Source organism: Lethenteron reissneri, chromosome 20 (genome assembly GCF_015708825.2).
Source record: "Lethenteron reissneri isolate LAM-NWPU_2019-01 chromosome 20, ASM1570882v1, whole genome shotgun sequence".
Taxonomy (NCBI): Eukaryota; Metazoa; Chordata; class Hyperoartia; order Petromyzontiformes; family Petromyzontidae; genus Lethenteron; species Lethenteron reissneri.
The window spans coordinates 12,755,967-12,783,155 of NC_083798.1; the positions used below are offsets into that span (position 1 = coordinate 12,755,967).

The window sequence follows — 27,189 nt, forward strand, 5'->3', positions numbered from 1 at the left end:
CGGCACTCAGCATGCACATTCAGTGCCAGACTTCTTGTGCTGCATTGCTATACACAGTGTGAGGTTGTGGTATTCCAGGCTGTATATGTTGGCTTACCTCTGAGCCATAGATCTGAGTAACGTGGCACAGCATCAGGAACGAGATGTCGAAGAGTAACGCTCGGACCTGAGAGGCCTTGGCTTTGAAAGGCACACAACAGCTTACAATTAGCACATTAGCCACACGTACGCAACTTAATCTATAACACATAAATAATATGCTTCATTTACTAAAGCACGAGTATAGCGTACATTATCTTCTGGAAGTCAGATATACCGGGAAATTTTCATTAGCAGGTTAGCCTCAGTATCCTTGACTTGGGAGTTTATTTAGCGCATCATTATTCCAGAATATTCTCGGGTGCATACTCCAACACGTATGTTGGTGCATATGATGACGTCTCAACTTACTTCCTTCTCCACTCATGTGCTTGGCAAACTCGTTCAGCCTATGCAGCCAAAAGTGCGGAAGAAAACAAAAATACAAATAAGCCATGGTATAAATGTCAAACCAGTCCTTTGGGGATCGTCGTTTAAATTCCGGGTGTAAAGTCATACATATGAACATAAAACACACCAAACTAGGTGCACGACAGTGAAAAGCCACTAATGAAAAAAACATTTACTAGAGTGAGCCGTTTCTGTGCAGATAAGTGCCATACTTGATAAACTTGCGCGCAAATGACTTGAGCTTGCCAGTGGCAGCAGCTGCGGCCAGCAGCAGGTCTAGGCTCTTGCCTGACAGCATGTGACCCAGCACTCCCAGCAAGCCTTCAGGAGACTTGGAGTGGTCTGCGTCCATGGTCTGTGAAAGAAGGTACGCGACACCTATTTACAAACACGTGTAATTGTGACAAAGCTGTCATGTTGCTGAACCAAGATACAATTTATTCGGAAGAAATGTGGTGGGATAAAATGTGTTACATTAGATGGAATATTTAAAAGCATGACAAAGGTTTATATAAAAGGTGAAATTAAGCAACGCGTAGAATAGTGATGGTCTGTGGCTCCTAGAAAGCCGCTCGTTCTCACTTTAAGGATGTTGGTGACGGTGGGCTCAGCTCGGAGGATGAGTCCTGGGTTGGGCTGCACGTTGGAGTTCTCCGGAGATTTGGACTGAGGTACTTGTTCGCGATCTGTAGTTCTGTACACACAAATGCCACCTATGCTTACACACACGTTACCTTGTATTCTCCCTCTGTAAACAAATATTTTACGATGTAATACATTAAAAAATATTGCTTCATTTATAAATTGTTTTATATTCATGTACCTGACTCCAATCAATTTCTTCATGTGAATGTCAGAAAGGAGTTCCAGTTTGTTGCACTCTTGCAGTATCAGCTGCAGGCAGTCACAGCTAAAGTACATACAAGGATAATTAAGGCACAAGCAATTGGGACAATTAGAAAATACGATGCAAGTCATTGAATAATTTTTCATGGTTTTGTTACAATGAGGGATTCTGTGAAGTACATACTTGCATCTGTGGTCTGCTTTGTCCAGCAGTGGGGTTAGTTTCACCAAATGCTCAAAGGCAAGGTTGAGTTCCTCGCAAAAGTCCTGTGGATAAAAGTCAGCATTTTAATATCCGTCACTGCTAGCTTTTCACACACCAGAGGAATTTAGAAAGATAAACATTAATGTAAGGAATGTGGGTTTCACAATCACACGATTACCTTTTCTCCATTATAGCATTTCTTTAATTTAAGCAGCACTTGTGGAATCTGGAAATAAAAATAATACATAATAATTTGACATTAAATCATCAGATATGGAGTGATGGGATTAACGCATGCACAGGAGTGAGATGGATTGCGGCATCACTGGACCATGAAGAATGGTGATGACATGGGGAGGACTTCATCCAGCGGTGAATAGAACATGGCCGATATCATTTTTAAGTAAGTTTTAAATGTGCATGACAAAAACTAATTTGCACACTCAAAGGCAGGGATGCATCTAATATCTGCTTTGCCTTCAAATTTGGTCAAATACCGACAGTTTTATTTGTATATTCGGAAAAAACGCCGAATATTATTTTTACAGTCACTTGACCACCAAGGCCTGCAGTGTGGGTGGGGGGGGGGAAGGGAGGGCAGGAACATGCAAAGGAACAGTAGCTACTATGCAACAACTCCGATCACAGTGAGGGAGAGATAAGAGACATACGTAGAGAAAGGGTGTGAGGGACAAGAAGATACTTAACGAAGAGAGATCAAGACAAAAAAGATAGGGAGAGACACAGGGAAGTTTCAATTGATGGCGAGTTAACCAATGAGGCCTATGTTAACTTGCGCATCAGTCTGGATCCAGATTCAAATCCAAATCCAGAAAACGTTTAGTAAACAATGAAACCTTGAGGAAGGTGAATGCCGTCCACTTTAGCTCCTCGATTCCCTCCTGAGCCTCTATGAGCCCCACCATGCAGGCCTTCCACACCTCCAGCAAAAGGTACTGCATGGGTATCCGCTGGCATAGAGCAAAGAGTAAACACAGTCAGCAAAGGATAACAGCAGACAAGTCGTGCAGAACTACGCACTGATGAGTCAACAAGCAATGCTTCAATGCTTTGGTGTGGAAAGCAGCTGGTGCAGCATGTTGTAAAACATCAGAAATTCACAACACATCTCACACCGATTAGCACGGTTAGCTACGTACGGTGCAAAACAAGTACAATTGAAGTCAACTCGAATGTATAATACAGCGTCAATTGATACCTGCATCTTCTTGACAAGCAGTAAGTGCTCCATGAGCGGTTGGCCGTCAGCAGTGAGGTTCATGGTTCCCTCTAGTGTGACCAGAGCGTGGACCGTGGGGTATTCTGTTTTGTAGGAATGCTCTTCGTGTATGGTCAACAGCGAAGGAATTCTGCAAAAGCAATAAACACGATCAGTCACGAATGCACCCAGGTAAAATCTATCTGAGAATGTAATAACCAGCAAAGGTAATGGTGGTTTTTTTTAAGAATCACAACCTGTTGTTAATCCACTGCTGTATGAGGGCCTCCCCATGCCATGTCAGCCATGGGGATTGTTTGACCATACTCTAACGCGCTGCTGAGTGCGATTTGGTGAAGGCGGAAAACATGCAAGTAGTGCGACAGTGGATTTTACTGCACTATCCTCAAAAACCTATGTATCATAGCCCTGTAGATCCATGACAACCCAGCATGCATAGTGGTCACCCATCCAAGCACTATCCCGGCTTTCGAAATCTGACGAGATCAGACCATTCCAGGTGATATGGTCATAAGTAAGCAACGTCATGTCGGAAACTAATACTGGCAAGATATAATTCTAAAATAAAAATCTGGGTAGTCAGGAACAGAGGCAAGCTATCTTCAGTTGACTTAAATAGTTTAATCCAATATTCAGGATTGTCTGCCACGCCCTAGTTTTACCCTTTTATGATGAGGATGCTGTCCTCCAGGTGGGTACGGACTTCATCCTGGATGTTGACGCCAATCAAGCACTCGGGAACCTTCCACGCGGTCTGCTCCACCACCGACCAGATGCCTGCGTGCCAATCACACCAACAATCAAGGGCCTGTACAACCACATTGGCTACATCCACAGGCTATAATAGTGCAACAACACTTTGCATTGGCAACACTGCACAGACAACCTGATAATAACAAGCACACTTCAAAATACAGAATTGAAAAACAAACATACATTTGTAAAACACCTTGGCACAGATATTCATAAAAGGTGCTGGGGATGTCCGGTAATATATTGAAATTGTCAGCAATTTAAATTCTCAAGTTTCGATAAACAAATTGTCATTGTGGCTTAAACATGCATCAACGTGCCCACTGATTTTAATATAAGGTGGCGTGCACATACTCTGCTCCTCTAGACGTGCGATGTGCAGAAGGGCACGGTTCTTTGTGGTGCCCAGCAGCTTCTCCAGTGCCCCGGCGATGGGGCCCAGCAGATTGTCGACGCCGGCGCTCGAGCCGGCCCCACCGGGATTGGCAGAGTTGGCGGCGTTGGCTCTGAGCCTCTCCAAGCAGTGCGACAGACACTGCAGCAGCCACAGTAGGCAGCTGAGCAGGGCACGGCACAGACCCATGCACTCCTCTGCCTTTCCATGACAGCTGTGCATGAAGAGAAGACATCAATGTGAGCTACAGACCTGTCAGTAAACAGGGAATTATTCAATGTTGTTTTTTTTACATTGTAGGCGATTATTATGGATTACCCACCTCAATTTTGGGCAAATGTTGTTAATGAGATCCAGCAGGGTCTTCATGCAGAGCTCCTTGGAAGTGTCTTCAAACTTAAATGAAAACAAACATTGTTTTATTACCAAATATGCCCCTAAATCAATTAAAACCGAACATATTTTCTGCAACAATAATATTTAAATAACTCTTATAACATTTCAGATCGTAAAATAATGTTCTTTTAAAGTGACTACAGTTTCAGGTAATTTTGTTAACCAGATATGAACTCAAGAGACAAGGATTAGTCTAATTTGCAAGTGACATGGGTGACACCAAATAAAGTTTTTAAAAGGTCACAATGACATAACATTTAATATTAAGAACCAATGTATATTCATGGTCCAAAATATGCTAGTATACGTAGTAGCAAATTATGAATACAAAATTAAACATCAGTTTTACCTTTGTGATGGCAAGAAGAATGCTTGAATATGACACCATCTAGAGGCAATAAAGATTTTAAATTTGACAATTACTATGTGGAACACAATTATTTCAAAGTCAGGAAATGTATTACGCAAAATTGCATTCACTGTTGTATATCAATTATTTATGCAGATGGTGCGAGAAATACACAATGAGTGTAAATACAGTAAAACCTTGGATTGCGAGTAAATTGGTCTGCGAGTGTTTTGCAAGACGAGCAACATGTTAAAATAAATATTAATTTGATAAACGAGCGAGGTCTTGCAATTCGAGTAGTACGTGTATACGCTTTGTCTGCCGATCGTCACGTGATCACAACCGATATACGAGTGCTTTGATATACGAGTGCTTTGGATTACAAACACGTTTCCGGAACGAATTATGCTCTCAATCCAAGGTTTTACTGTACATAAATTTGTAGGTTAAGGCAGGTACCTGTGAGTTGATGGCATACTTTAGATATGAGAAAATAAGCGCATTCGGAGCTGGGCCAACCATAGCCTGCTCCAAAAGATGATCTAAGAAAAAAATGTAACAGATTATCCAACTAAATCACCAACATCATGAATTACATTTTTCATGACCATCTCTGGTATTGTCAAATGCATTTAACACTGCATGGTATGCACATGACCCTAAAAGTTATCAACGACCTCTCAAGCAAATCTTACCTGCCAAGCCCTGCACATCCCAGGAAGTGGTCCTGGGAAAGAGCTTCTTGAGGTTGATGGCCCACTGATAGTCAGGCCAGCGTTCCCTCCAGGCCTGGAGGATGGCCTGCCTAAGGCTGACCCCCTTCATCTGGAACACAGATTAAACCTCCGATTAGCACGGTGGGCAACGTGCGGTGCTAAAGAAGTTCAACATACATGCATACAAACGAATGTCGGCATGTTTTCATTCATACATTTTTCTATTTCAGGTATCCCCTTAAAGAGAGACGATTAAATCGTAATGACTTCTTGCACAGTCCTTTTCTAACCCACAACTGCATGAAGGCATCCACACACTGTTTGAGTGTGGGGGGATTGTTTGACCATACTTCAGCACGCTGGTCAGTGTAGGTTCATGAAGGTGGGGTCCAGAATCAGTTCGAATATCACTCGCCACTGGTATTAGCTCTGGCCGGAAATCAAATCCAGGTGACCGAGTTCCGAGTAGTGTGGAAACCAATCCGTCACTGCTCAACCGTTAACTTGGTTACACATGCAAAAGCAAATGGACTCGTATACAGCTGAGGTTTATATTTATAGGTTTTGTATCTCAATGTTTTCAGCTTCGCTTTAATACTGGCAAGTCGTTTAATACGTGGTTTATGGCATACGCTTCAGGTTTAGGCTGTCCTACAAAGTAACGCAACCCCAGTCAAGATACCAGGAAAGCTCACGCTCACACCACAAGTTTCCCCTGGTTATTAATTGCGTGGCTTTAACACACTGACATGGCAACAAAGTCGCTCTCATAACAACGGAATTGGCCACACATTTGAGAGACATGACACATTGACACCAGCTGGCAGGGCACTCCGAACAAGTCTCAAAACTAACGATTTTATGGATAAATTCACGGCAGTGTTAACGTTAAAAAACACAACTGTATGTACGTAGTTGGATTGCATTAAGTGCCTTCAAAAGTCCTCACTACAACAATATTTATTTGCAGACCGGTTCACAAATTAGCGGCGAAACTTTGCATCAGAGCGCCTGTTCACATACTTCACCAAAGCCACCTACAATTAAACGTTCCAAGTCCACAAATCTTTCCGAAATCAAAACACAACATACGTGTGCGAATCGGACCCCCATTACAATTGTAATATAAATAAAAAAAAGGACTTCCACAATTAGGCGCGTTACAGTGCTCATATGTTGCGGACATTCAACAGCGAAGATGGAGCGACACCAGCAAATCATTTGCTAAAAGTGGTTCCTTGTTAACATCGCAGAACCGTGAGGGTTGGCGATGGACTGCCGGGAGCGAGGGCTTCATCCAGCAGTGGACTGATCACAGTTCATGATTCCAATGACGAATTAAACGCAAACTATGTCTAGAATTGTGTCTGTAAAGTGTAGAACCCACCGACGCCTACGCCTTTCCTAGCCACGCCGCCGGAAACGATGCGCCTAAGCCGGCGGGATCGGGGCTGGGGCAGGCCGGTCAGGCCGTGGTCCCGAGGGAGGAGGATTTCTCTTTAAATCACACTCGAAATCATACGAAACAAACACGACACGGTTGTCGGACTACTCGCGCTCGCTTCAACGAGAGCGAAGTGCTGACGAGGGCGATAGGCGAGCAAGGCAGCGGGGCTGAGGCGACTGCTCCCGGCACCTCGCACAAGGCCCGCGGAAGATGGCGACAGCGTCCCGGAGCCTTTAAAGGGGCAACGTCCCGCGCAGACTGCTGCGGATACCCCCCCCACACCCAGCCCACCCCCACCACAACCCCCTACACCCCCCCCCCACACACACCCCCAGCCCACCCCCACCACAACCCCCTACCCCCCCCACACACACCCCCAGCCCACCCCCACCACAACCCCCCCCCCCCCACACACACAGACCCCAGCCCACCCCCACCACAACCCCCTACCCCCCCCCCCCACACACACAGACCCCAGCCCACCCCCACCACAACCCCCTACCCCCCCACACACACAGACCCCAGCCCACCCCCACCACAACCCCCTACCCCCCCCCCCACACACACAGACCCCAGCCCACCCCCACCACAACCCCCTACACCCCCCCACACACACACCCCAGCCCACCCCCACCACAACCCCCTACACCCCCCCACACACACACCCCAGCCCACCCCCATCCCCACCACAACCCCCTACCCACACCTCTAGCCCCCAACACACCCCTCGGCCCCCACACACCCCCCTACACCCCTCTAGCCCCCCACACAACCCCCAAACGCCCAGCCCCCCCCACTCCCCCAGCCCCCCCCACACCCCCTCGGCCCCCACTCCCCCAGCCCACCCCCACCACAACCCCCTACACCCCCCCCACACACACCCCCAGCCCACCCCCACCACAACCCCCTACCCCCCCCCACACACACAGACCCCAGCCCACCCCCACCACAACCCCCTACCCCCCCCCACACACACAGACCCCAGCCCACCCCCACCACAACCCCCTACCCCCCCCCACACACACAGACCCCAGCCCACCCCCACCACAACCCCCTACACCCCCCCACACACACACCCCAGCCCACCCCCATCCCCACCACAACCCCCTACCCACACCTCTAGCCCCCAACACACCCTTCGGCCCCCACACACCCCCCTACACCCCTCTAGCCCCCCACACAACCCCCAAACGCCCAGCCCCCCCACTCCCCCAGCCCCCCCCCACACCCCCTCGGCCCCCACTCCCCCAGCCCACCCCCACCACAACCCCCTACACCCCCCCCACCTCTAGCCCCCAACACACCCCTCGGCCCCCACACACCCCCCTACACACCTCTAGCCCCCCACACAACCCCCAAACGCCCAGCCCCCCACACCCCCAGTCCCCCTACACCCCCCGCAAACCCCAAACGCCTAGGCACCCCCAATACAGCCACCCACAACCCCAAAACGGCCAGCCCCCCCCCCCACACCCCCCAAACGCCCAGTCCCCTACACCCCCAAACGCCCAGTCCCCTACCACACCCCCCAGCGCGCCCCCCCCCCCCCCCCAACACTCCTCCTCCCCCCCCAAAAAACTTTATTTTTGTATGTGGAGGGGCAGCTGCAGCATGTTGAAGCAATACAATTACTGTGGGTCACAAGCTACTGGATAGGACGCGCTACTTCGCTTTTCTTGCACTACCAGTGCCGCCCCGTGGTCTATACAAACCATGTCAATAAAAGACTGACTGTAACGATGATGTTGTTCAATGTCTCGGATTTATTTCACCGTGAAACACAAACAATTAAGAAAATCACATCATACATTTTACTTGTGGTTTTCTTTGTGATAAAATGTACTGTAAACGCCCAGTACTTTATTGACTTCCCTTATTACGATCGGAGTTTTTTGCTCCCAGCCTTGTACAGTACAGTATAATGCAGGGGTCCTCAAACTTTTTAAACAGGGGGCCAGTTCACTGTCCCTCAGACCGTTGGAGGGCCGGACTATAGTTAAAAAAAAAACTATGAACAAATTCCTATGCACACTGCATATATCTTATTTTGAAGTGAAGAAACAAAACGAGAACAAATACAATATTTAAAATGAAAAACAAGTAAAGTTAAATCAACAAACTTTCTAGTAAAGTTAAATCAACAAACTTGCCAGTATTTCAATGGGAACTATGGGCCTGCTTTTGGCTAATGAGATGGTCAATGTCCGGTTCCATATTTGTCACTGCTAGTCGTAACAAGTGATGCAAGTGTGCATCCGTTAGTCTAAATCTGGTTGGAGATTTCAAATGTTTCATTCTGGAAAAAGTCTGTTCACAGACATACGTGCTGCCAAAGATGGTTGCCATTTTGAGTGCATGGTTCCTGAGATGAGGATATGTCTCAGAGGGGAGAGATGCATAGAAATTATGAAGGCTGCTTGACTTGAATGCGTCTTTCAGAGAGTCAAAATTCTGCAGTTCAGCCAGTTCCATTTGGTAAATTGTATCCACATTTTCAATGTCAATAGAAAATGGGTTACGGAAAAGCTGTATGTCCTGTTCATGGAGATGAAGCTCTTTAAATCTAAATTGGAACTTCTTTTGCAATTTTTCCAGTGAATCCGCACACGTTTTGTTTGGGAATGCAACCAATGGTTTTTCCGCTAACAGATTTTTAGTTGTGGGGAGATGGCAGAAGTTTTCCTCCTTCACTTGTTTGATGAGGAGGCCTAATTTTACTTCAAATGCTTTGACATGTGATTGCATATCACAGATGAGCTTCCCCTTTCCTTGAAGGTGCACATTGAAGCTGTTGAGTAGCTCTGTTACATCTGTCAGAAAGGCAAGGTGCCATTTCCATTCTGCATCATTGAGCTCTAGTACTTCTTTGTTTTTTTAAAGCAGAAAAGCTGTAATCTGTGGAAGTAAGTCATAGAAACGTTTTAAAACTCTCCCTCGACTCAGCCAACGGACTTCTGTGTGATACAGAACATCTTCATAGTCAACATTTAGCTCAGACAGAAATTCCTGAAATTGTCTGTGGTTTAGTGCATGACCTCTAATGAAGTTAACACAAGATACCACAAATTTCATAACAGAGTCCCACTTCAGTGATTTACTACACAGCGGTTGTTGGTGGATGAGGCAGTGTATGGCTATTGGATGAGAATGGTTATGTTTGTCCATCTCTTGGTTAATGCGAGCAATTGCTCCTTTCTTAGACCCCACCATGCTAGGAGCACCATCAGTTGTCACACTGGCTAGTTTAGCCCAGTTCAGCTCCAAACCATTCACAGTTTGGCAAACCTTTTCATAGATATCCTCTCTTCTTGGTTCTTTCGGTAAAATCACGTAGAAGGGAAGTAATAAAATAATAAAAATAAAATATAATAAAATAATTCTCACGACGTTTCGGCCACAACGCAAGCAGCCGTCCTCAGGTGAAAACCAGGTCTGTTGGGGAGACAGCGTCTGAATGAAACAGCACACGAGCTTGGAGCATATATAAGCTGGGTTGGAAACGGGGGAAAGAGCGCCCTGACAAAAGAATTTGCATATCAAGAGGAATTTTGCATATTTATGGGAAATGCAGGAATGTGATTAGTACTACATATACCCGTGCTGCATATGTAGTACTATTATTAAATTATTTTGTCAAGGCACTCTTTCCCCCGTTTCCAACCCAGCTTATATATGCTCCAAGCTCGTGTGCTGTTTCATTCAGACGCTGTCTCCCCAACAGACCTGGTTTTCACCTGAGGACGGCTGCTTGCGTTGTGGCCGAAACGTCGTGAGAATTATTTTATTATGTTTTACTTTTATTATTTTATTACTTCCCTTCTATGTGACTTTACCGAAAGAACCAAGAAGATTAATCCCTGCAGTCACGAAAGCTTTAAATCGAAAGATATCCTCTCCTGTAGTTGTTCCTTTGATGCTTTGCAGTGCAGCAAGCTCTTCTGTGACTTCGAAAGTCATTTGTCCCACGAATAAAAATTAGAAGTTGTGCAGAATCACGAACATCATTGCTTTCGTCGAGTGCCAAGGAAAAATAGGAAAGTTTTTTTGTGGAGTTTTGCAAATGCTGATGCAAATTGTCTCCCATTTCTTCAATACTCCGTGTAATTGTAGGTCCTGAAAGACTCACTGTACTAAATAAATCGGCCTTCTCTGGACACATCTCTTTGGCAACAGAAAGAAGGCATTCTTTAACAAATTCTCCGTCCACGAATGGTCTGCCAGTGCACGCTATTAGCTTCTTCTGCTTCACAAAAGTATTTTGCTGAGTTGTTAATGTATTTTTCAGTTTTAATATTTTATCTTTTCTCACTTCTCCGACCAAACAATCATATTTATCTTTATGTTGAGTTTCATAGTGTCGACGCAAATTGTATTCTTTGAACACAGACACTATATTCTGGCATATTAGACACACAGCTCTTTCCTTGTACTGCATGAAAAAGTAATCATAAGTCCACTGTTCTTTGAATATCCTACACTCCGAGTAAATTTTTCTCTTTCTTGACATCATTGTTTCCTAGGGAGTCAAAATTGATATTAGTAAAATACCAATATATATACAGCGCTACAAAAACAATATACCAGCAATAACTTTGCCCACACAGAGACATACAGACTGCACTGCCCATCAATGCAGTCTGATTGGGGGGAACTCCGCCCCCTCTCCCTCTTCCACCAATGACCGTCCTTCTCATGTAGAAAAAAAGTAACAGACAGGCAGCGGCGGCGAAAACACCCGGCGGGCCGGATAAATGTCCTCGGCGGGCCGCATGTGGCCCGCGGGCCGTAGTTTGAGGACCCCTGGTATAATGCAATGTCTCTTGGTTAATTATTTTTTAGTGACGTGTGCTGCTCCAGCCCATTTTATGTTGCGTTCGCGCTCTGATCCATAGTTTGGTGATTAGGGAAAAGATCAAAGGGATGTTTAATCGGCCGAATGTGATGCCTGCTGTACAGAGTAGTAGTTGTCATCATTGTGGTGAGGAAAGGGTTTTGAAGAGGCGGCGGAGAAAGCAGTGAGAAGGCAAGGAGTTACTGACCGTAGCCATGCGACCTCTGCAGCCACTTTTATGGTTTCAGCGAAAGAGGCAAAGCTGGCAAGTATTGCCGAGTGAAGAAAGATCAGGGGTGAAGAGAAAAGTAAATCAAGTAGGAATGACCTAAAGGTAGAGGAACTGGCATGAGGATGGATGCCGATCAAGAGCAGTGGATGAGTAGGTTATGTAGTCTTCAAGTAGGCAGCTGGAGGTGACAAGACACTGCAGCAAGTGATGCATTGTTTGGAGAAGCCGGAGCTGGTAGCTGGCGGCGGAAAAAAAAAACTACTGGCGATGGTGGGACACAGCAGCGGGATGATGGCAGTGCTCTGCTCGTGGTCGCCACAGGCGTCGACCAGCGACCACCAAAAGCAGCCCAATGTGCAGGCATGGCGCCCAGATGGCCGCAGTGCGCAGCCCAATGTCGGCCAAGGCCACCGAAGATGACGGGCCCAAGATGTAAAGAGGGAAGCAAACCGCAGTCAAGAGCAAGCACCAGGCACAGCCCTGAAAGGAGAGCTCAGAAACTGGCACTCGTAGCCAGAGACAGCAGAGCGCCAATGAGCATCGGTGCCGGCAGGCAGGGATGGAGGCCCAAGATGGATGAGCAATAGTGGCCGGTGGTAGTGGTGGCATGCTGGCAGGAATAGGAGATGCCCGTCTGTAGCACAGATGGTTGGAGGCCATGGAGTGTGACCTGGGTAGACACGGACCGCCAGAAGTGGCGGAGGCCCGAGAAGGGTTGGTGGTGCTTCCCTGTGAGCAGAGGCCGCAGAATGTGACCGCGGGAAGAAGTGGGCCGCCAGAGGCTGCAGAGGCCTTGGCGGGGTTGGTCAAGCCTCGCTGTATGCAGACACCATCGCCACCAACAACGTATAATCAGAGATTGTGCTAATTAGTTTTCATTTTATGCCAATACACCATAAATAACATGCTAAGACTGGGTGTCAGAATGCATCGATTCATCAATATTAAATCATATTGATATTGTTCTTATGAATGATCTCCATATTTCCAGCCTCCATCCCTGGCATTAAAGTCACCTCAAGGTCATGCATTGGATGGATATATTTTTTTCTAACAATTTATTTTAAGTCTTGAAGAAGACACACATCCACAAATCACATCATTATCCCCCTAAACCATATAATCTTAAACCCTCCGGGCATCATAGTATAATTTTAAACCTCAAATGCATTGCCTCCTATCACATTCCCGTCATCACATAATCATCATCCAGACGCATCACATCCTGATATTTTAACGCATTGAATTGTATCATCTACATGCATCATTATCTCTCCAAATCGTGATATCACCTGTTCAAATCATCATTACCCGCATGCGGCAGCGTCACGCAGAGTGCCTGCTGACGTCACACAACCCCCCCAACCATCCGCGTAAGCCGTCTATTAATCCAACACAAGAATCCAAGTTTCGGGCGAAACCGGGTAGTAAAGCTAGTAAATATAGACAAAAAAGTAAAAACACTTTGAATGCACTGGATGTTTTAATATACATCATTAGCTAAGAACGATACAGAATTTCAGCACTTGCAAATGCCATACAGCACATGACACGAAACAATTAGGAAATATATTTTCTAATTTCAATAAACTAAACATTTACAGTAAGTTTTGTGTTTATATTACACTTGGAATGCCCTTATTCGTACAATGCAAAGGATATAAATGTGCAACGAATGTTTTACTTTTCAAAATGTCCAGCGTGTTGCACACACAACACACCCAGTCTCCTCCACTTACTGTCGTGACTTCAGATGCAGCTGATAAATCACTTCCACAGCCACTGTCCTCACACTGCTGCTATCTGTGCTTTTGCTCTTCTTTTCTGCAGTTCATCGAGGCCCTTTCTGATCTCTTGAGCAGTGATCGCATCCTTTTGCTTCTCCGCGAACTTCAATGCCTTCATGTACATGGCCTCGGCCAGGCTGTAGTTTTCTGAAGTCAGAAAAATAGAAAAAGAACTTCAAAAACATACCAATATTGACATTGCTTATCGCCATTAAATATTAATGAGATGCAATTCTATTTTGTAAACTATCGGAATGGAATTTTTCCAAAATGGAGCCTTAACTAAGTCTCAGTTGATTGGTGACCATCATGCAAAAAAAAAGTTGTAGGACTACATGGTGGGCAGTAGAGAAAAGGCTACCAAAATCCATTTTACTGTACTATATTCAAACATCTATGCTCCCCGCCTTGACTAACACCAACCAGCATGGTGAGGTATGATTAAATAACCCCTTTGGCTGACAAGGCATGGGAAAGCCTTAATCCAACAGTGAATTGACAAACAGCTGTAAAATAAATTAATCTGTCAACCATCATCATCTGGCTATCTCTGAAACATCCCCCATTCCTACCCTGTTGTGCCACCCTTTTGCGTCACGTCTCGTCATGCCCTGTTACCGCGCCTTGGTGAAGGAGGACCCCGGCGTGGTTCAGGAAAACAGTGGGCTGCTCCGGATGCTCGGTCTCCTCGGCGATGATGGATGCACGCCCTGACAACTCCTCGGCCTCGGCGAAGCGTCCCAGTGCGTCCAAGGTGGTGGCCAGGTCACTCATCAGCACCACTGTCTGAGCAGCAGCAGCACAAGTAACATCCAAGTGTCTTATCTGTGGACAGCATTGCTTTACAGATTTTAACAAATGCGTATTATCAGGGGTAATACATGATAACTCAACATGGTGAATATATTCGAACAGAATAAGAACATTCGTAGCATATTTACATAACTAATTAGAAAATGTTACTTCTGGTGAACAATTGTACAATACATTCCCATATATTTTATCTCCCTTCCTTAACCAGCACTAACCAGTATTGTTCAGTCTGGTCAAATCACCTGCATGACCCAGACGGCATGGGGAGGCTCTCATCCAGCAGTGGATTGACAAAAAAGCTGTACTGTACACGGAATAATAATTTTTAAAGATCCTCCACACCAAACCTGGTCACCTGTGGGTGCTGATCCCCCTGCACCTCATGTGAAATGGCCAGGGCCTTGACGTACTGCTGGCGCGCCAACTCCCAGTGACCGTTGGCCCGGAGGTAACGCCCAAATGAGTCGAGCGTCATCCCCAGCAGCAACCGTGTGTTGGCCTTGTACTCCTCTGTACGCACACACAAACCAAGGCACAGGTATGAGCACATCAGTGGCAAGCGTGGAAGATGGGTGTGGGCGGTCAAAATCCACTTAATATTTAGTCACCAACTGCTGCGATTCACGTGCCTGATAAACTTCCATCAGTCACTTCTGTCAGTCGCACAAGCTTTTCCTCCATCAACTTCACACACCACTCATATCCAAGTACTGCAAGCTCATTCCTGCAGTAACAAAAACATCAGAGATGTAAACCCATTGACACTGGTGGTACTTAAATGTCACATAAGCCTGTGTTTTCAGAAATCGTACTCACTTGCCCTGCATAGCGTAGATGGCCGCAAGCTTCAGCGATATCTCAATGGCGGCATTATTGTCCTAAGTGCAGAATAACAATATTCACTTTCTTACCGTGTGTAGTGATCAGAATAGTAAATACATCGCCCAATATCACTGTAAATGAATGGCATCATTGTGGTGTGTGTGTGTGTGGTCTAAGGTAATCCAATTTGATACCTTCTCAACACCAGAGCTCAGCATCAAACCCAATGTGGCTTTATACAAGGTCTCAGCCTAAAAATAACAAAAACGTGCATTTCAGATTTTTATATTATTTAAACATTCCAGTCATTCAATATAACTTTATTTTATAAACCACCTTATAATACATTAATATAGGGGTGGCAAATATCCAAGAGTAAGGGACAATTAGTAAGAATACAGTAAAATATATGAACACCTACCTGAAGATTTATCATAATTTACACAAAAATAACTAAGCAAAACAGATTTCTAAAGAAACTAGAAGCGATTTAAAGTAAAACACTGACCCTAGGGAGCCAGATATAAATTTACAAAGTCTACTCCACTTAATTAACAACAATCAAAACCCTCAGTATTTCCTGCTTTTTTATTTTCACAGAGGCTATGCTTTTACATTTTTGTACTTGAAAATCATGGTTTTCCAACCTGCACTTATGTTATAGGTTTATTTTTAAATGATAGATTTGCTTACGTATGTCATTTGAACTTCTTTCGGACTGTAATTAGTCCGCCATGCTAATCGGAGGTGTGGAATAGTTGATTATGAAGAGGTACTGAGATTATGGATATATAATAAAATATTACATTGGCAGTCGTGGACCACAAATTAAAGGAAAGATAGAAAGAACAGCTGTATCTTTAGTTTAGACCTAAAATCGGGAGAGGATAGTAGCTGATCTAAGAGTTGCTTGAAGCAAGTTCCAGAAAAGGAGTGCATTGCAGCTGAAATACCGTTCCCACGTGTATATCTTTTTATGGATAAAAGGAACAACCAAATAAAAATCAGAGGATCTCAAATGCCACAGGGGATATGGGGCTTCCTTTATTCGTGAGGTATGCAGGGACCAAGGTTGTGATGTGGTCAGTAGGGTGAAAGCAGAATTTTGCATATTATTACACATAAATTAAGCATTGAAGCATTATACATATTTAAGAATGTGTACTTAATTAACTGAATTGACACGATGTTCTACTGCAATGGGAAAATCGTGTACTCACAGAGTCCAGCTTTCCTGCGAGGAAAGCTACATTGGCCATCTGCACACAAAACACAAAAATCATTTATTTATCCAGAAAATGTTCACCGAGTCTGAAGAACTTTTTCTCAGATGAGTCCTGCATTGAGATGTTGGACTTCTAAAGAGTTGTTTGTGGAAGAAAACTCTATTTTCTGGAGAAAACCCACTACAAATAAGGGAATAATAACACTCAAAAATCAAGAAACAAGATCACAGACCCACTTGTTGTTCCACCATCATCTCTTGGCAACCTCGCAGGTTTTTGAGTTTCTGTGTGATCTATCAACCTCTAACTTTACAATAATTTATCACAGGCATGTGCTACCATACCCAGCATAGCAATCATGAAGTGTCAATTGTGATCATGATAAAATAACCAAGGTCCATACACATGGGGCATGTGTGGGCTACACACCTTGGGTCAATTATAATTGTAATTGTGTTATTTATAATGAACTGGATTTATAATGTAATTATTATGTCAGCTAACGGTGTTAATGTACTTGACTCTAGGTCTGTGTGCTTTAAGTGGGTTTACAGTCTGGAGCTGGTCAAATACAACCATGATACAGCTGTGTTTAAAGCTGAAGTCAGCTTACCAGGTCATAGGTGTAGATTATTGCATTCGTGTGCTTCTCCTCCTCAGCCATAAACAGTGCCTCGTGCAGCTTCTTCTCTGCACCCTTTAAATCCTTTTTCAGCACACAAAGCTGAGGCAGCACAAACACAAGTACACACATATACAGAATGGTAAAAATGCAGCCCTGAAATGCTACTGCTCACGTCACTGCTGGCAGAAGGGCCTCCACGTGAAGAAGCGCGAGAGAGCCTAAAGCAGGCATGTCCAAAGTCCGGCCCGCGGGCAGATTTCATACGGCCCGCAGCTTCGGTCTTATAATGTGTTAGTTATGGCTCGCCAGCTCTGTCAGAATAAATACATCATAAAACTCATGGAAATTTAAGATATTCTATACAGTTTGTTCAATGTTATCTGACTGAATGAAAGGCAGAATTGCGTTTGTAGAGTTGTTCACGTCTGCCTGAGTGGCTTATATTTGGTTACATTGTCATTTGAAAAATAAAGGTAATTGTGACAATGAAAATTGTTTTATAACAGTGTGTATTTCCACGTAACTTTGTGGTAAAAAAAATGTCAAAAGGAACTATTGGCCCCCGGTTATCTTCACTTTATCAAATGTGGCCCTCTTTGCAAAAAGTTTGGACACCCCTGGCCTAAAGCAACATTCCCAACCTGTGGTCCGTGGACCCCTGGTGGTCCGAGAGGCTATTCCAGGGGGGCCCATAGAAAATTAAAAACACGTTCCTTCGGAGTGGGCAGGTAGGAACTTGGTTGGACAGGCCATTCGTGCACGACAGACAGACAAATAATCCCTTAGTGGGCAGTGTGGAACTGTTGTTCCTACCTGTAAAATAACATCCTCAATGGAGAGGTGAATGAGAACCTCCCCTTTTGCAAATTGTTGCCTATGCGTGCAACTGCAGAGGCTATTTTTGAAGTTATGAAAGAGAATGGATATTGATTTGTCAACATGTATTGGAATAAGCACTGACGGGGCTTGTGCTTTGAAAGGCCAACGCAGTGGGGTTGTTACTCGTGTTAAAGCTGTGGCACCATTTGCAAATCCATCCACTGCAGCATCCACAGGGTGGCTCTAGCTAAAAAAAAAATACCTGCTGACCTGCAGACGGTTATGGAGGAATCAGTATATTTCATCATGGTTCGACCTTTGAATTCAAGAACATTTTCCTTCTCTCTGTGACGAGATGGGTAGTGATCACTGTCAACTACATATTTCTTCATCCTGAAGTCCGCTGGCTTTCTCGAGAAAAAAGGTACTCGCACACCTGTTTGAGTTGCCTGGGTAAATGAGGATTTTCTACTTGACTAAGTTTGAGTTTTCACATTGCTTCAGTGATTTTCCTTGGTTAGCTAAGTTGGCCAACTTGGCAGATGTTTTCAGCCAACTAAATGGGCTCAACCTATGACTGCAGAGAAAGCCCTGACTGTTCCAAGTTTAGGACAAAATAGAAGCTATAATCAGGAAATGATATCTGTGGTCCCGTCGACTTGATCAAACTACGATTCATTTCCAAATTTTCAGATGATGTTTGGTCACATCGTCAATGCAGCTTCCAGACAAAGTAAAATGTGACATTAGGGAACACTTGCAAAGCTTCAAAGTACAGCTTCACGAGCATTTTGCTGTCCCCTGAGTAAAAAATAAATTACTGAATTTTCACTGCTTTGTGAGCGCTGATGACGTGCTCACAAATCTGACATCGAAAGCGCAAGACAGCCTTACATAATTTTAATATGATGACGATTGCTTGTGTTACGATCGAAACATCGTGATTTATTCTATTTTATACCTACGTGACTTTACCGAAAGAACCAAAGAGTATGGATTCCTGCAGTCACGAAAGCTTCAAATCAAGCCATTAAACAGTAAAACGCGACTTATAGAATCTCTCCATTTATAAACGTTCATAAATGCCCTCATAAACCCAAAATTTGGCCACGTATTACTAATCCATTGCCACCATGAATGGAAACGGCACACCAAAGTGTACTTTATCAAGGTTGAGTTGCGCAAACCGGTGCGGTTATTGTACCTTTGCTTGTTTAAGCAAATGAATGATTTTCTCCTCGGGCGTCTTCTCTTCGTCGTCTTCGTTGCCCCACAACATTGACAAGAAGGACAGACCTGCGCCAAGTGTAAGAATTAACACCAGCAGCAGCTTAACACCCCCGACACAAAGTGCAAATGACGACTGTGTATTTAACATTGTATTATTGGTTCTTTCTAACTTGTATAACCCCTTACCACAGCATCTCTCCCACTTGAGCTAACATTATCTTGCTGTAGTTTTCACACCTGATGATGATTTGATGATTGCTTGTGTTGCAATCGAAACGTCGTGATAATCATTTTTTTATGTTTTATTTTAGTTTTTCCCTTCTACGTGACTTTACCGAAAGAACCAACAACAATCCCCGCAGTCACGAAAGCTTTAAATCGATATATAACATTGTTTTTTTTTCTTCTTCTAAACGTGGACGTTTGCATAACACGACGTCTACATTATAATTTGCATTGATGTTACTGTAAGTTGATGTCGCAGTGCGGTCAAAGCAAACATTCGTGACCGGCAACCCGGTCACCGGGGGCTTGTTTGACCATACTTCATCGAGCTGTAGTCAATGCAGGTTGGTGAACGAAAAAGAATAGTGCAACTTAAAGCTTTTCTACAAAAAGTATCCCACGAAAGTTGCCTCTTACCGAACACAGCAGCGACGGGCAGCGGCGCATTAAAGACCTTGCCATCACCACCACCACCACCGTCAAATCGCCACCTATTGTTATTAGTGTGACCACTCAACCATAACCCATTGCTCCTCACATTCTCTTGAGCTCCACCACTGGAAGAAGCTTTCAAGTCAAACGTTCTCTGCGACTTCCCAGCGCAGACGACGACGCGACCCGGGGCCCGAGTTCCCCGCGGGGACGGCCTCGACCGAGTGCAGCTGCCGGGCAGGGCGCTCAGGAAAGTCCGTAGGCTCCCGCTCAGGCCTACTCGACCGGCCAAAACCAAAAGGGAGCGCGGCCTCCCGCACTCGGCGGTGGAGGCCAGACTTACTAAAACTCTCGTCGTGAACATTGCGTCAATGACATACACGTTAAATTTTCACTATTAAATCCGGTAGAGACGATTTCGTAAGGTTATCGGAGGTTAGAACCAGCGAGTATTATATTGTATTTGGTAGCGCGCATAGGTAACGTTCCGGATATTGTGAGAATGTGATTGGCTGTCACCGAGGGGCGGGGCTAACGGCCAGATTGTATTTGGTAGAGCGCATGAGCAGCTCCAAGGTATCTCTTGACAAACGAGGTGACAGATGGTGTGAAATCTCGATTTGAAGTTTTCGGGACTGCAGGGATCGATACTCTTTGGTTCTTTCGGTAAAGTCACGTAGGTATAAAATAAATTATTTAAAAAATAGACGGTGTGACATAAGAGCGCAATTATTACGTATGAACTGTGGTTTATATTTTAAGAGGATAAAGACAAATTGTAAATTGTAGAGGGCATTGAGTGAAGTCAGCAACATGTTTTGACAAGTTTACATTACCGACTCATTGTAGAATGTATTTTTCACTACTAGACACTAAATCTTGATGGGATACAAATAAATTCATACGAGGAAATCTTACAGACAGCGGTGCATTACTTTGTCTGAGAATGGCCTCTGAAGATGACATCACATAACTACTTCTGGAGGTCTCTTCAATTACCTCTTATCCACACAACTCCTCACATGTCCCTGCTATGCAGGTGTTCGTCTTCTGCAAATACAGATTTAGTCCTGGGAGCCGGAAAAAGCCAGAGTAAAAAAAAACTAAAGTTCGGGCAGCTTTTGGGGGAACAGATTTAAACCGTCAACCAACTCCACTCGAGATTCCGTTTTAAATAGCCCACACCAAAAAAAATTCCGAATCTTTATATATCCTGGAAGAATCCGATGAGGTATAAAGCTCTTTTTCACAGATGCCTATTTAAACCCAGGAGCTCAACAGTGCTGGCTCACTGCTCTGAAATGGTATTCGCCCACCGAGCCACCTGGCCACCTCAATAAAATACATTTCCGAGGCAAATTATAAAATACACAGTAGTCGTGGATATAGCGGCAACATTTTTTTTATTTTCATCAACCAAGTTATTATCGCAGTAAGAAAATACTTAAAACAGTCTTAGTTATTCAATATTGGTTTGAGGGGTGTGCAAATACCTCCCTGATAATATGTCAATCAGTGAACTCTATAAATGTTTCCATACATAGCCAATTACAGTTTTTTTGCTTTCCTCAATCCTTAATGCACTGCAGTCTCAACTAAAATTACTAAATTATCTTAAGTCTTCATTTTCAGACTAGTTAATTTCATCTTTTCATGTTCAGTCATGTTTTGGTCTTTAGATCACAAGTCAGTCATGCTGAATGATATGTGCCCACTTATAATCATCTTTGAGCAACGTAAACACACTTTATTGATGAGTATTACCATCATTATATTCATAAACAACATTATCACTGCGGGTGCCTCCCCATGGGAATGGCCCACGGCCCCACAACCGTGGGGATGTTGCTGGAAACTTGTCATCACCAGGGGCTGAATGGGAAGAGCACGGGCGTGCGCTTTACATAGGCGCGGTATGCGGGATCGAGACCCCAACGCCGCATCGCCTGCCGCTCCAGGATGGGCACGCCGCTCACGTGCGACAACAGCAGCCACACGAGCAGCGGCGATGCGGCACTCAACCACTCCCAGCCGGACAGCACCGACGAGGCTGACACGAAGAGGCCCAGCCACTGCAGGATCTCACCAACGTAGTTGGGGTGTCGGCTGTATGCCCACAGTCCACTTTGGATAAACTTTCCCTGTATGGAATTGACAAATTCAAGTTGTAGGTTAACGGCATGCGATAAGGTGATATGTGACTTTTGAAGCATCAAGATTTAATAATTATGGGGTGGAGTGGTGGTGCAGTGGTTAGGACATTGTGCTATGCCAGTGATCTTAATTCAATTGCTGGCCAAAGCTAAAAGTCTTGGGTCTCCTACATCAACCTGCATTGGCCAATGTGGTGAAGTAAGGTAAAAAAAACTGCCATGCCCAACACAGCTCGGGGAGGCCATCATCCCAGTAGTAGATTGAAAAAGCGATGTGCGTTATTAAGGAATCAAAACATTTAATGTGGCTTTGCTTCGCACTGTAGTGCCGTCAAGCCAATCATTTTTAATGTCCCCGCAATGACATGACAAGAGTACTCATCATCACAACTTATTTTTCTTTTCATTTAATATTTTAAAAAAATCACCTCAACAATATTCATCCATCATTGCAAGCATCTTAACCACACTAATTGGGTACTAGAAGGGATATTTTACACTTGGACATACTGTGTTTCAATTTGTGGCTTGCCATAGGTATCTGAAAGTCATCTTTAGCCCACAAGGAAAAATATTCCTCACACCTGCACTATAGGTCCAACATTGGATGCTAATGATTGTGTACTATGTACACACTGACAACAACCCTAGATGACATGAGAGAAAAGAAACGCACTACGTTATTGGGGTCGCTGCGGAAGAAGGACTTCTGGTGATCGGCAAGCATCTCCACGGTGAAGCCGAGAACCCACACGGCCCAACCCAGATAGTCGCGTAGTGTCAGCGGCGAGTCTTGCTTCTTCGTGTTAACGATGAGCGTGGGCAGCAGCGTCACGAACACCCACACAGCTAGACCACGACCATGGATGGAACGGACAGGGTAAGAACATTATATACTTTGGTGTTGTTCTGGTATGTCTAGTTACTTGTCTGCAGGTAAACTATGCTACAGCCTTATCTCATCGCATCAGAAAAAGTGTTGGCACACTCACATTGCTAGACTCTGACCAGGGATTGCAGAAACAAAGAACATGAGCACAGTGTCGTACTGTGGTCTGCTTGGTTACATACCTGCAGGCATGCTATTCTTATGATTCATCAAGCTTCACTCGATTAAGAGTCTGAATTGTCAAGTTACTTCTGGAGACAACTGTAACACTCTTTAAATGACACTGCCCATTTGCTCAAAGTCCAAGATAACGCGGCAAAAAAACTGTATTTCTGTGCTGAATATGGTGTTGTCGTCTGATGCCATGTTGCATTGAGTTCTGGTGGACACATTCCCAGCTGGGTACCTTGCAATGTCCAGAACATGAAGAAGATGGACGGTTTGTCTCGCACCTTGTCAAAACGGCTGTCCTTCCCCTCGCGAAGGATTCGCAGGAATAGGTACATACCCAGCCTTAAAACAGAAACATCAGTGGAATTAAGTTTATGACTGAGCATGCACAACATTCACTAGTAAATGTGTAATCACCTCTCAATGAGGCTGGTGGACTAAAATAGACTTTTATTTATGTGAAGACGCAGAATAGAGTTCTCCCTATTTCCCTGTATAAAGCGACATCACATATGAACAAATGCACCCACCGGAGTCCCCAGACGGACACGAGACCACTCTGGATTTGCTGGCGCAGGAATTTGGTGCTGCTCCATTTCCGGCTTAAGTACGTAAGCAGCAGAAATGTACCAGAACCTAGATAAAGCAGCATCCACAATGTCAGGGCATAAGTGCAAGCGGATTAAAGAGCAATGGGGAATGAGTTCATAGAGATTATAGTGCATTAAAATGACATGTAATAGAATGTGACATACGTACATGCTAATACAGGGGTGGGAAACCTATTCATTACCAAGGGCCACATTTACACATACAGTACCTCAGTTGTTTTTTGTCATTGCATGAAGTCCTCTCACTTACGTAAGTGACTGAGCGTGTTCAAATGAGAAACATTGTTGCCAGGTCAAACATATTCCCCTCTAATACCCGATTTGTGCAGCTAAGTTGCTTGCGGATAAATATCGTTGATGAGTCGTTTTGAAGTGAGACACTTTTATGTGCCCAAGGGCCGTATGAAATTAAGTCATGGGTTGCATGGGCCCAGATCATAGGTTCTCATCCCACAAGGTGCTGTGGGATTTCTCATGTATTGAAGCTTAAAATGTATTATGTATTTTGGTTGAACTTACTTAGTTTCTTCACGTTAGGAACAATTGATGAAACATTTTAAAACCTAATTTTTATACTGAAAATACTTAGGCTTTGCATTAGTCTTTAGAATGTGATAGCAGCTGTCCATGTGTATGTGTGTTTGTATGTTTGCGTAAATATTGGGATGTTCCTGCATTACAGCTCCTACAGATAAGCACGTGGGCCTCTTTATTTAACCACAGGTCTTTAATACGCGCCAGCTACGACCAAATCATCCGGAATTATACCGTCAAATCTCAGAAGCTAAGCAGTGTTCGGATTAGAGACCATACACATTATACACATAGATGTATAAAACTCAACCAATTTGTTTATAAGGTGTTCTTGGATGCAGAATGCGTTATAAGCTACACGGCTACTACACGTTGTGTATACAGTAGTGAAGAAAAATCCAATGTTATTCCGTACTTAGAAACTACCACGTCTATGCCCTCTTACCTTCACCAACCCGAATTGACCATCGTGGTGAAGTATGGTCAAAACAACTTCCACTCCTACTCCCTCTCATGTCTCAATCTCAATAAACTCTCATCTACATTAATAAACACGGCAGAGTAACTCTACTCGGTGATCAACATTCACGCTGGAGAAACAAGAAATGTATCTTCATAAAGTATTATTCTCGGCCATCATCAGCATTGGATAGATCATGGCTGATGATGATATTCTCAACAAATTGGAAGTGATCATTAACCTACCAGCAAATAAACTATGTAGCGGTGCGCTTCCACGAATTTTGCTGGATATTGGGCGATGGACTAAAATATCTTAATTCTGCGAAAATGTATATGCTTTTGTCCATTAATGCTCCACAACAACGCACGAGTTTGAACACCTCTGTAGAAGACGAGACGAAAAGACACAATCACCTCCATTGCCCCTGCCAGGTCCATCACTCCATGTCAAAGTCATTACCAACAAAGGGATGAACATCTCACTCGATATAATCCGAAACTCTGCGAGCTAGGCTTGCTTGGGGTTACCGGCCTAAGGCACTACGACTAGAAAAGTCACGCATGATAAAAGTAACCTACACCTGTCAACCCATACGGTTTAGCTGTATTATTGTAGAGGGAAATTGAGTTTTCAGGTCCATACAGCGTACAGCCGTTTCAATACGGGGGGAAACAATGCATTTTGTCTATTTGTTTGTGTTTCTCCCTTGTGATGGGACTTTGCAGGATGAACTTTGACATTTGTAAAGACACGGGGTGACCAATACGGTCTGAATTGGTCTGTAATAAGCTAGGCACTGCTAACTGGTTAACAGGCATGGTAACCTAATAACTTCAAGCGGTTTATATTCTTGGTTCCTTCGGTAAAGTCACGTAGAAGGGAAATAATAAAATAATATAAATATACAATATTTAATTATTATTTCCCTTCTACGTGACTTTACCGAAAGAACCAAGATGAATCCCTGCAGTCACGAAATCTTTAAATCAAAATTCAAGCGGTTTACCAAAAAAAACCAGACTGATGCATGGACTACAAATATAATTCACCGGACAAGCATTCTAGCTGTAAAACAAAGCAAAGTTTAAGCATTACCATCTCACCTGCGGCATCAAAGAAGACTTCTGTGCGCAGGACGATTGCCACCAGACCGAGAGCCCACTGAACCCCAAGGTCCACCCCGGCGCAACGCAGCAAAACGCTGCCAGCAGGGCCCATGCTGGGGCCACTCAAATCTCACACAAACCAAATCGTGGCTTTGTGAATTAAACCCGCTGCTGCTGCTGTTGTTGTGCGAGTGGCTAATGGCAGTGTACGGTTGTGTAACTGAAGTTGCATGCGTTCCCGAGACTGCTTTGTCGCGTTTAAAGGGGGTGGGGAGACGACGTTAACGCCCCACAAACACGAATGTTGCGGTCGGACAAAGTGCGGTGTTCACGTGCCCCCTAGAGGTCAACTAAAGATGTCGAATTCGTGTTTTGTGTTGAGCATCACTTTTTATGATGACGACGCACGTCAATCGGTACAAGCTATCACCAGACTAACAGCGATAATCCCATCGATTGCTTCTGCCCCGTCATGGGAATGTGGAATTACCACCACTGGTTGTAAACATATATGCCCTCTACTTGTTCCGACCACGGAAAAGATCAGAACAGTGGCAATTTCAATTGATATTGGATTCCTCCATGAGGGCGTTATGGTTCAGCACTATAATCACACGCCACTTTATGGAACGTACTTGTATCATGTAGTAGTTAGTAATCATAATTCACAACCCTTTGGCAATAAATAATGTTCAGGCCTCCACACGCCATGATTTATCAAGCGGGTTGTTTGACGATATCTATGTTGGTGTCGTGGGGGAAAAGCCGGTTAAGATATTCACTCTCCACTGATATCATCTGTGGCCGCTTCCCCACCACCAGACCCCCTTCCTAACCCCCACACACCCTCGATGTAGATGTAACAAAATATGTAAATGATATTGCATGCATTTATTACACAAGTGAACATGCACAGATTAGTGTATGATTAATAGTTGATAGGGCGTAAAGCCTGGGTGGTCTGTACGAGCTTCAAGAAAGCACCTGGCTGCGAAGTTGACACCATGTGTGACCGCTTATCGGGTGTGATGGCACATTCCTGTGGCCCACCTCTTTGGAATTTAGAAGTTTGTGGAGCATGTCGAGATTTCTAAAACCTCCAAATCCCCTCAGGCTTAGAAGTGGCCAGATAGCAGTACAAAAAATGGGAGGTGAACCGGTCTGCGCAGACCTTTCAATGCTGTCCCAAAGTATGCGTGGAGTTTCTTTGGGAACTCTTGTTTCTTTGCCGTGTAAAACACTCCTTGAGAACTGGCACTGCTGACAGGTAAGAATGCTTTCTAAAATATAGCTCACAAATGCAATGTTGTTGTGCTATTCCTCAGTTTCCATCTGCAATGCTCCATAATTGATAAACATGCGGAACCCCTCTCCTGAAAATAATG

The 27,189-nt window shown here is 44.4% G+C and overlaps 3 protein-coding genes across 10 annotated transcripts in view; all 3 read right to left on the reverse strand.

Annotated features, from left to right (window-relative positions):
• MED24 (mediator complex subunit 24) overlaps positions 1–7,088 on the reverse strand; it is a 20,409-nt gene extending 13,321 nt beyond the window's left edge. The window contains exons 1-16 of one of the 2 annotated variants that reach the window (XM_061554944.1): positions 6,776–7,088; positions 5,368–5,497; positions 5,132–5,214; positions 4,673–4,711; positions 4,250–4,323; positions 3,888–4,141; positions 3,443–3,557; positions 2,760–2,910; positions 2,398–2,511; positions 1,719–1,766; positions 1,520–1,602; positions 1,313–1,399; positions 1,072–1,183; positions 701–844; positions 451–496; positions 98–180 (exon numbers count right to left, since the gene is read on the reverse strand). In XM_061554944.1, coding sequence (XP_061410928.1) covers positions 98–180; positions 451–496; positions 701–844; positions 1,072–1,183; positions 1,313–1,399; positions 1,520–1,602; positions 1,719–1,766; positions 2,398–2,511; positions 2,760–2,910; positions 3,443–3,557; positions 3,888–4,141; positions 4,250–4,323; positions 4,673–4,711; positions 5,132–5,214; positions 5,368–5,497 — 1,563 coding nt within the window. In that variant the 5' untranslated portion in view covers positions 6,776–7,088. The remainder of the gene's footprint in view (positions 1–97; positions 181–450; positions 497–700; positions 845–1,071; positions 1,184–1,312; positions 1,400–1,519; positions 1,603–1,718; positions 1,767–2,397; positions 2,512–2,759; positions 2,911–3,442; positions 3,558–3,887; positions 4,142–4,249; positions 4,324–4,672; positions 4,712–5,131; positions 5,215–5,367; positions 5,498–6,775) is intronic. The other variant, XM_061554946.1, reaches the window with a different exon arrangement.
• A 1,505-nt stretch (positions 7,089–8,593) lies between these two features.
• On the reverse strand, positions 8,594–20,362 carry TTC19 (tetratricopeptide repeat domain 19). Of its 6 annotated transcripts, none has more exons than XM_061554950.1 (11): positions 19,863–20,362; positions 19,195–19,286; positions 17,160–17,270; positions 16,541–16,579; positions 15,515–15,571; positions 15,315–15,376; positions 15,128–15,222; positions 14,854–15,008; positions 14,309–14,471; positions 13,638–13,832; positions 8,594–9,730 (listed from the first exon to the last, which is right to left on the reverse strand). In XM_061554950.1, the coding sequence occupies exons 1-10, from the start codon at positions 20,239–20,241 to the stop codon at positions 13,687–13,689; spliced, it is 1,299 nt and encodes a 432-aa protein (XP_061410934.1). In that variant the 5' UTR covers positions 20,242–20,362; the 3' UTR covers positions 8,594–9,730; positions 13,638–13,686. The 6 variants fall into 6 exon arrangements, 5 of the variants coding, with proteins under 5 accessions (XP_061410934.1, XP_061410933.1, XP_061410932.1 ...); XR_009755372.1 differs by lacking the exon at positions 8,594–9,730 and adding an exon at positions 10,653–12,714 and having other exon boundaries at positions 14,304–14,471; XM_061554949.1 differs by lacking the exon at positions 8,594–9,730 and adding an exon at positions 10,653–12,714.
• Positions 20,363–21,263: 901 nt separating this feature from the next.
• On the reverse strand, positions 21,264–26,167 carry LOC133344492 (uncharacterized). 2 transcript variants are annotated; one of them, XM_061554465.1, is made up of 5 exons: positions 25,802–26,167; positions 23,621–23,726; positions 23,326–23,432; positions 22,710–22,879; positions 21,264–22,018 (listed from the first exon to the last, which is right to left on the reverse strand). In XM_061554465.1, exons 1-5 carry the CDS (start codon positions 25,914–25,916, stop codon positions 21,740–21,742), a joined length of 777 nt encoding a protein of 258 aa, XP_061410449.1. In that variant the 5' UTR covers positions 25,917–26,167; the 3' UTR covers positions 21,264–21,739. The 2 variants fall into 2 exon arrangements, with proteins under 2 accessions (XP_061410449.1, XP_061410448.1); XM_061554464.1 differs by having other exon boundaries at positions 22,707–22,879; positions 25,802–26,138.
• Between the last annotated feature and the right edge of the window lie 1,022 nt (positions 26,168–27,189).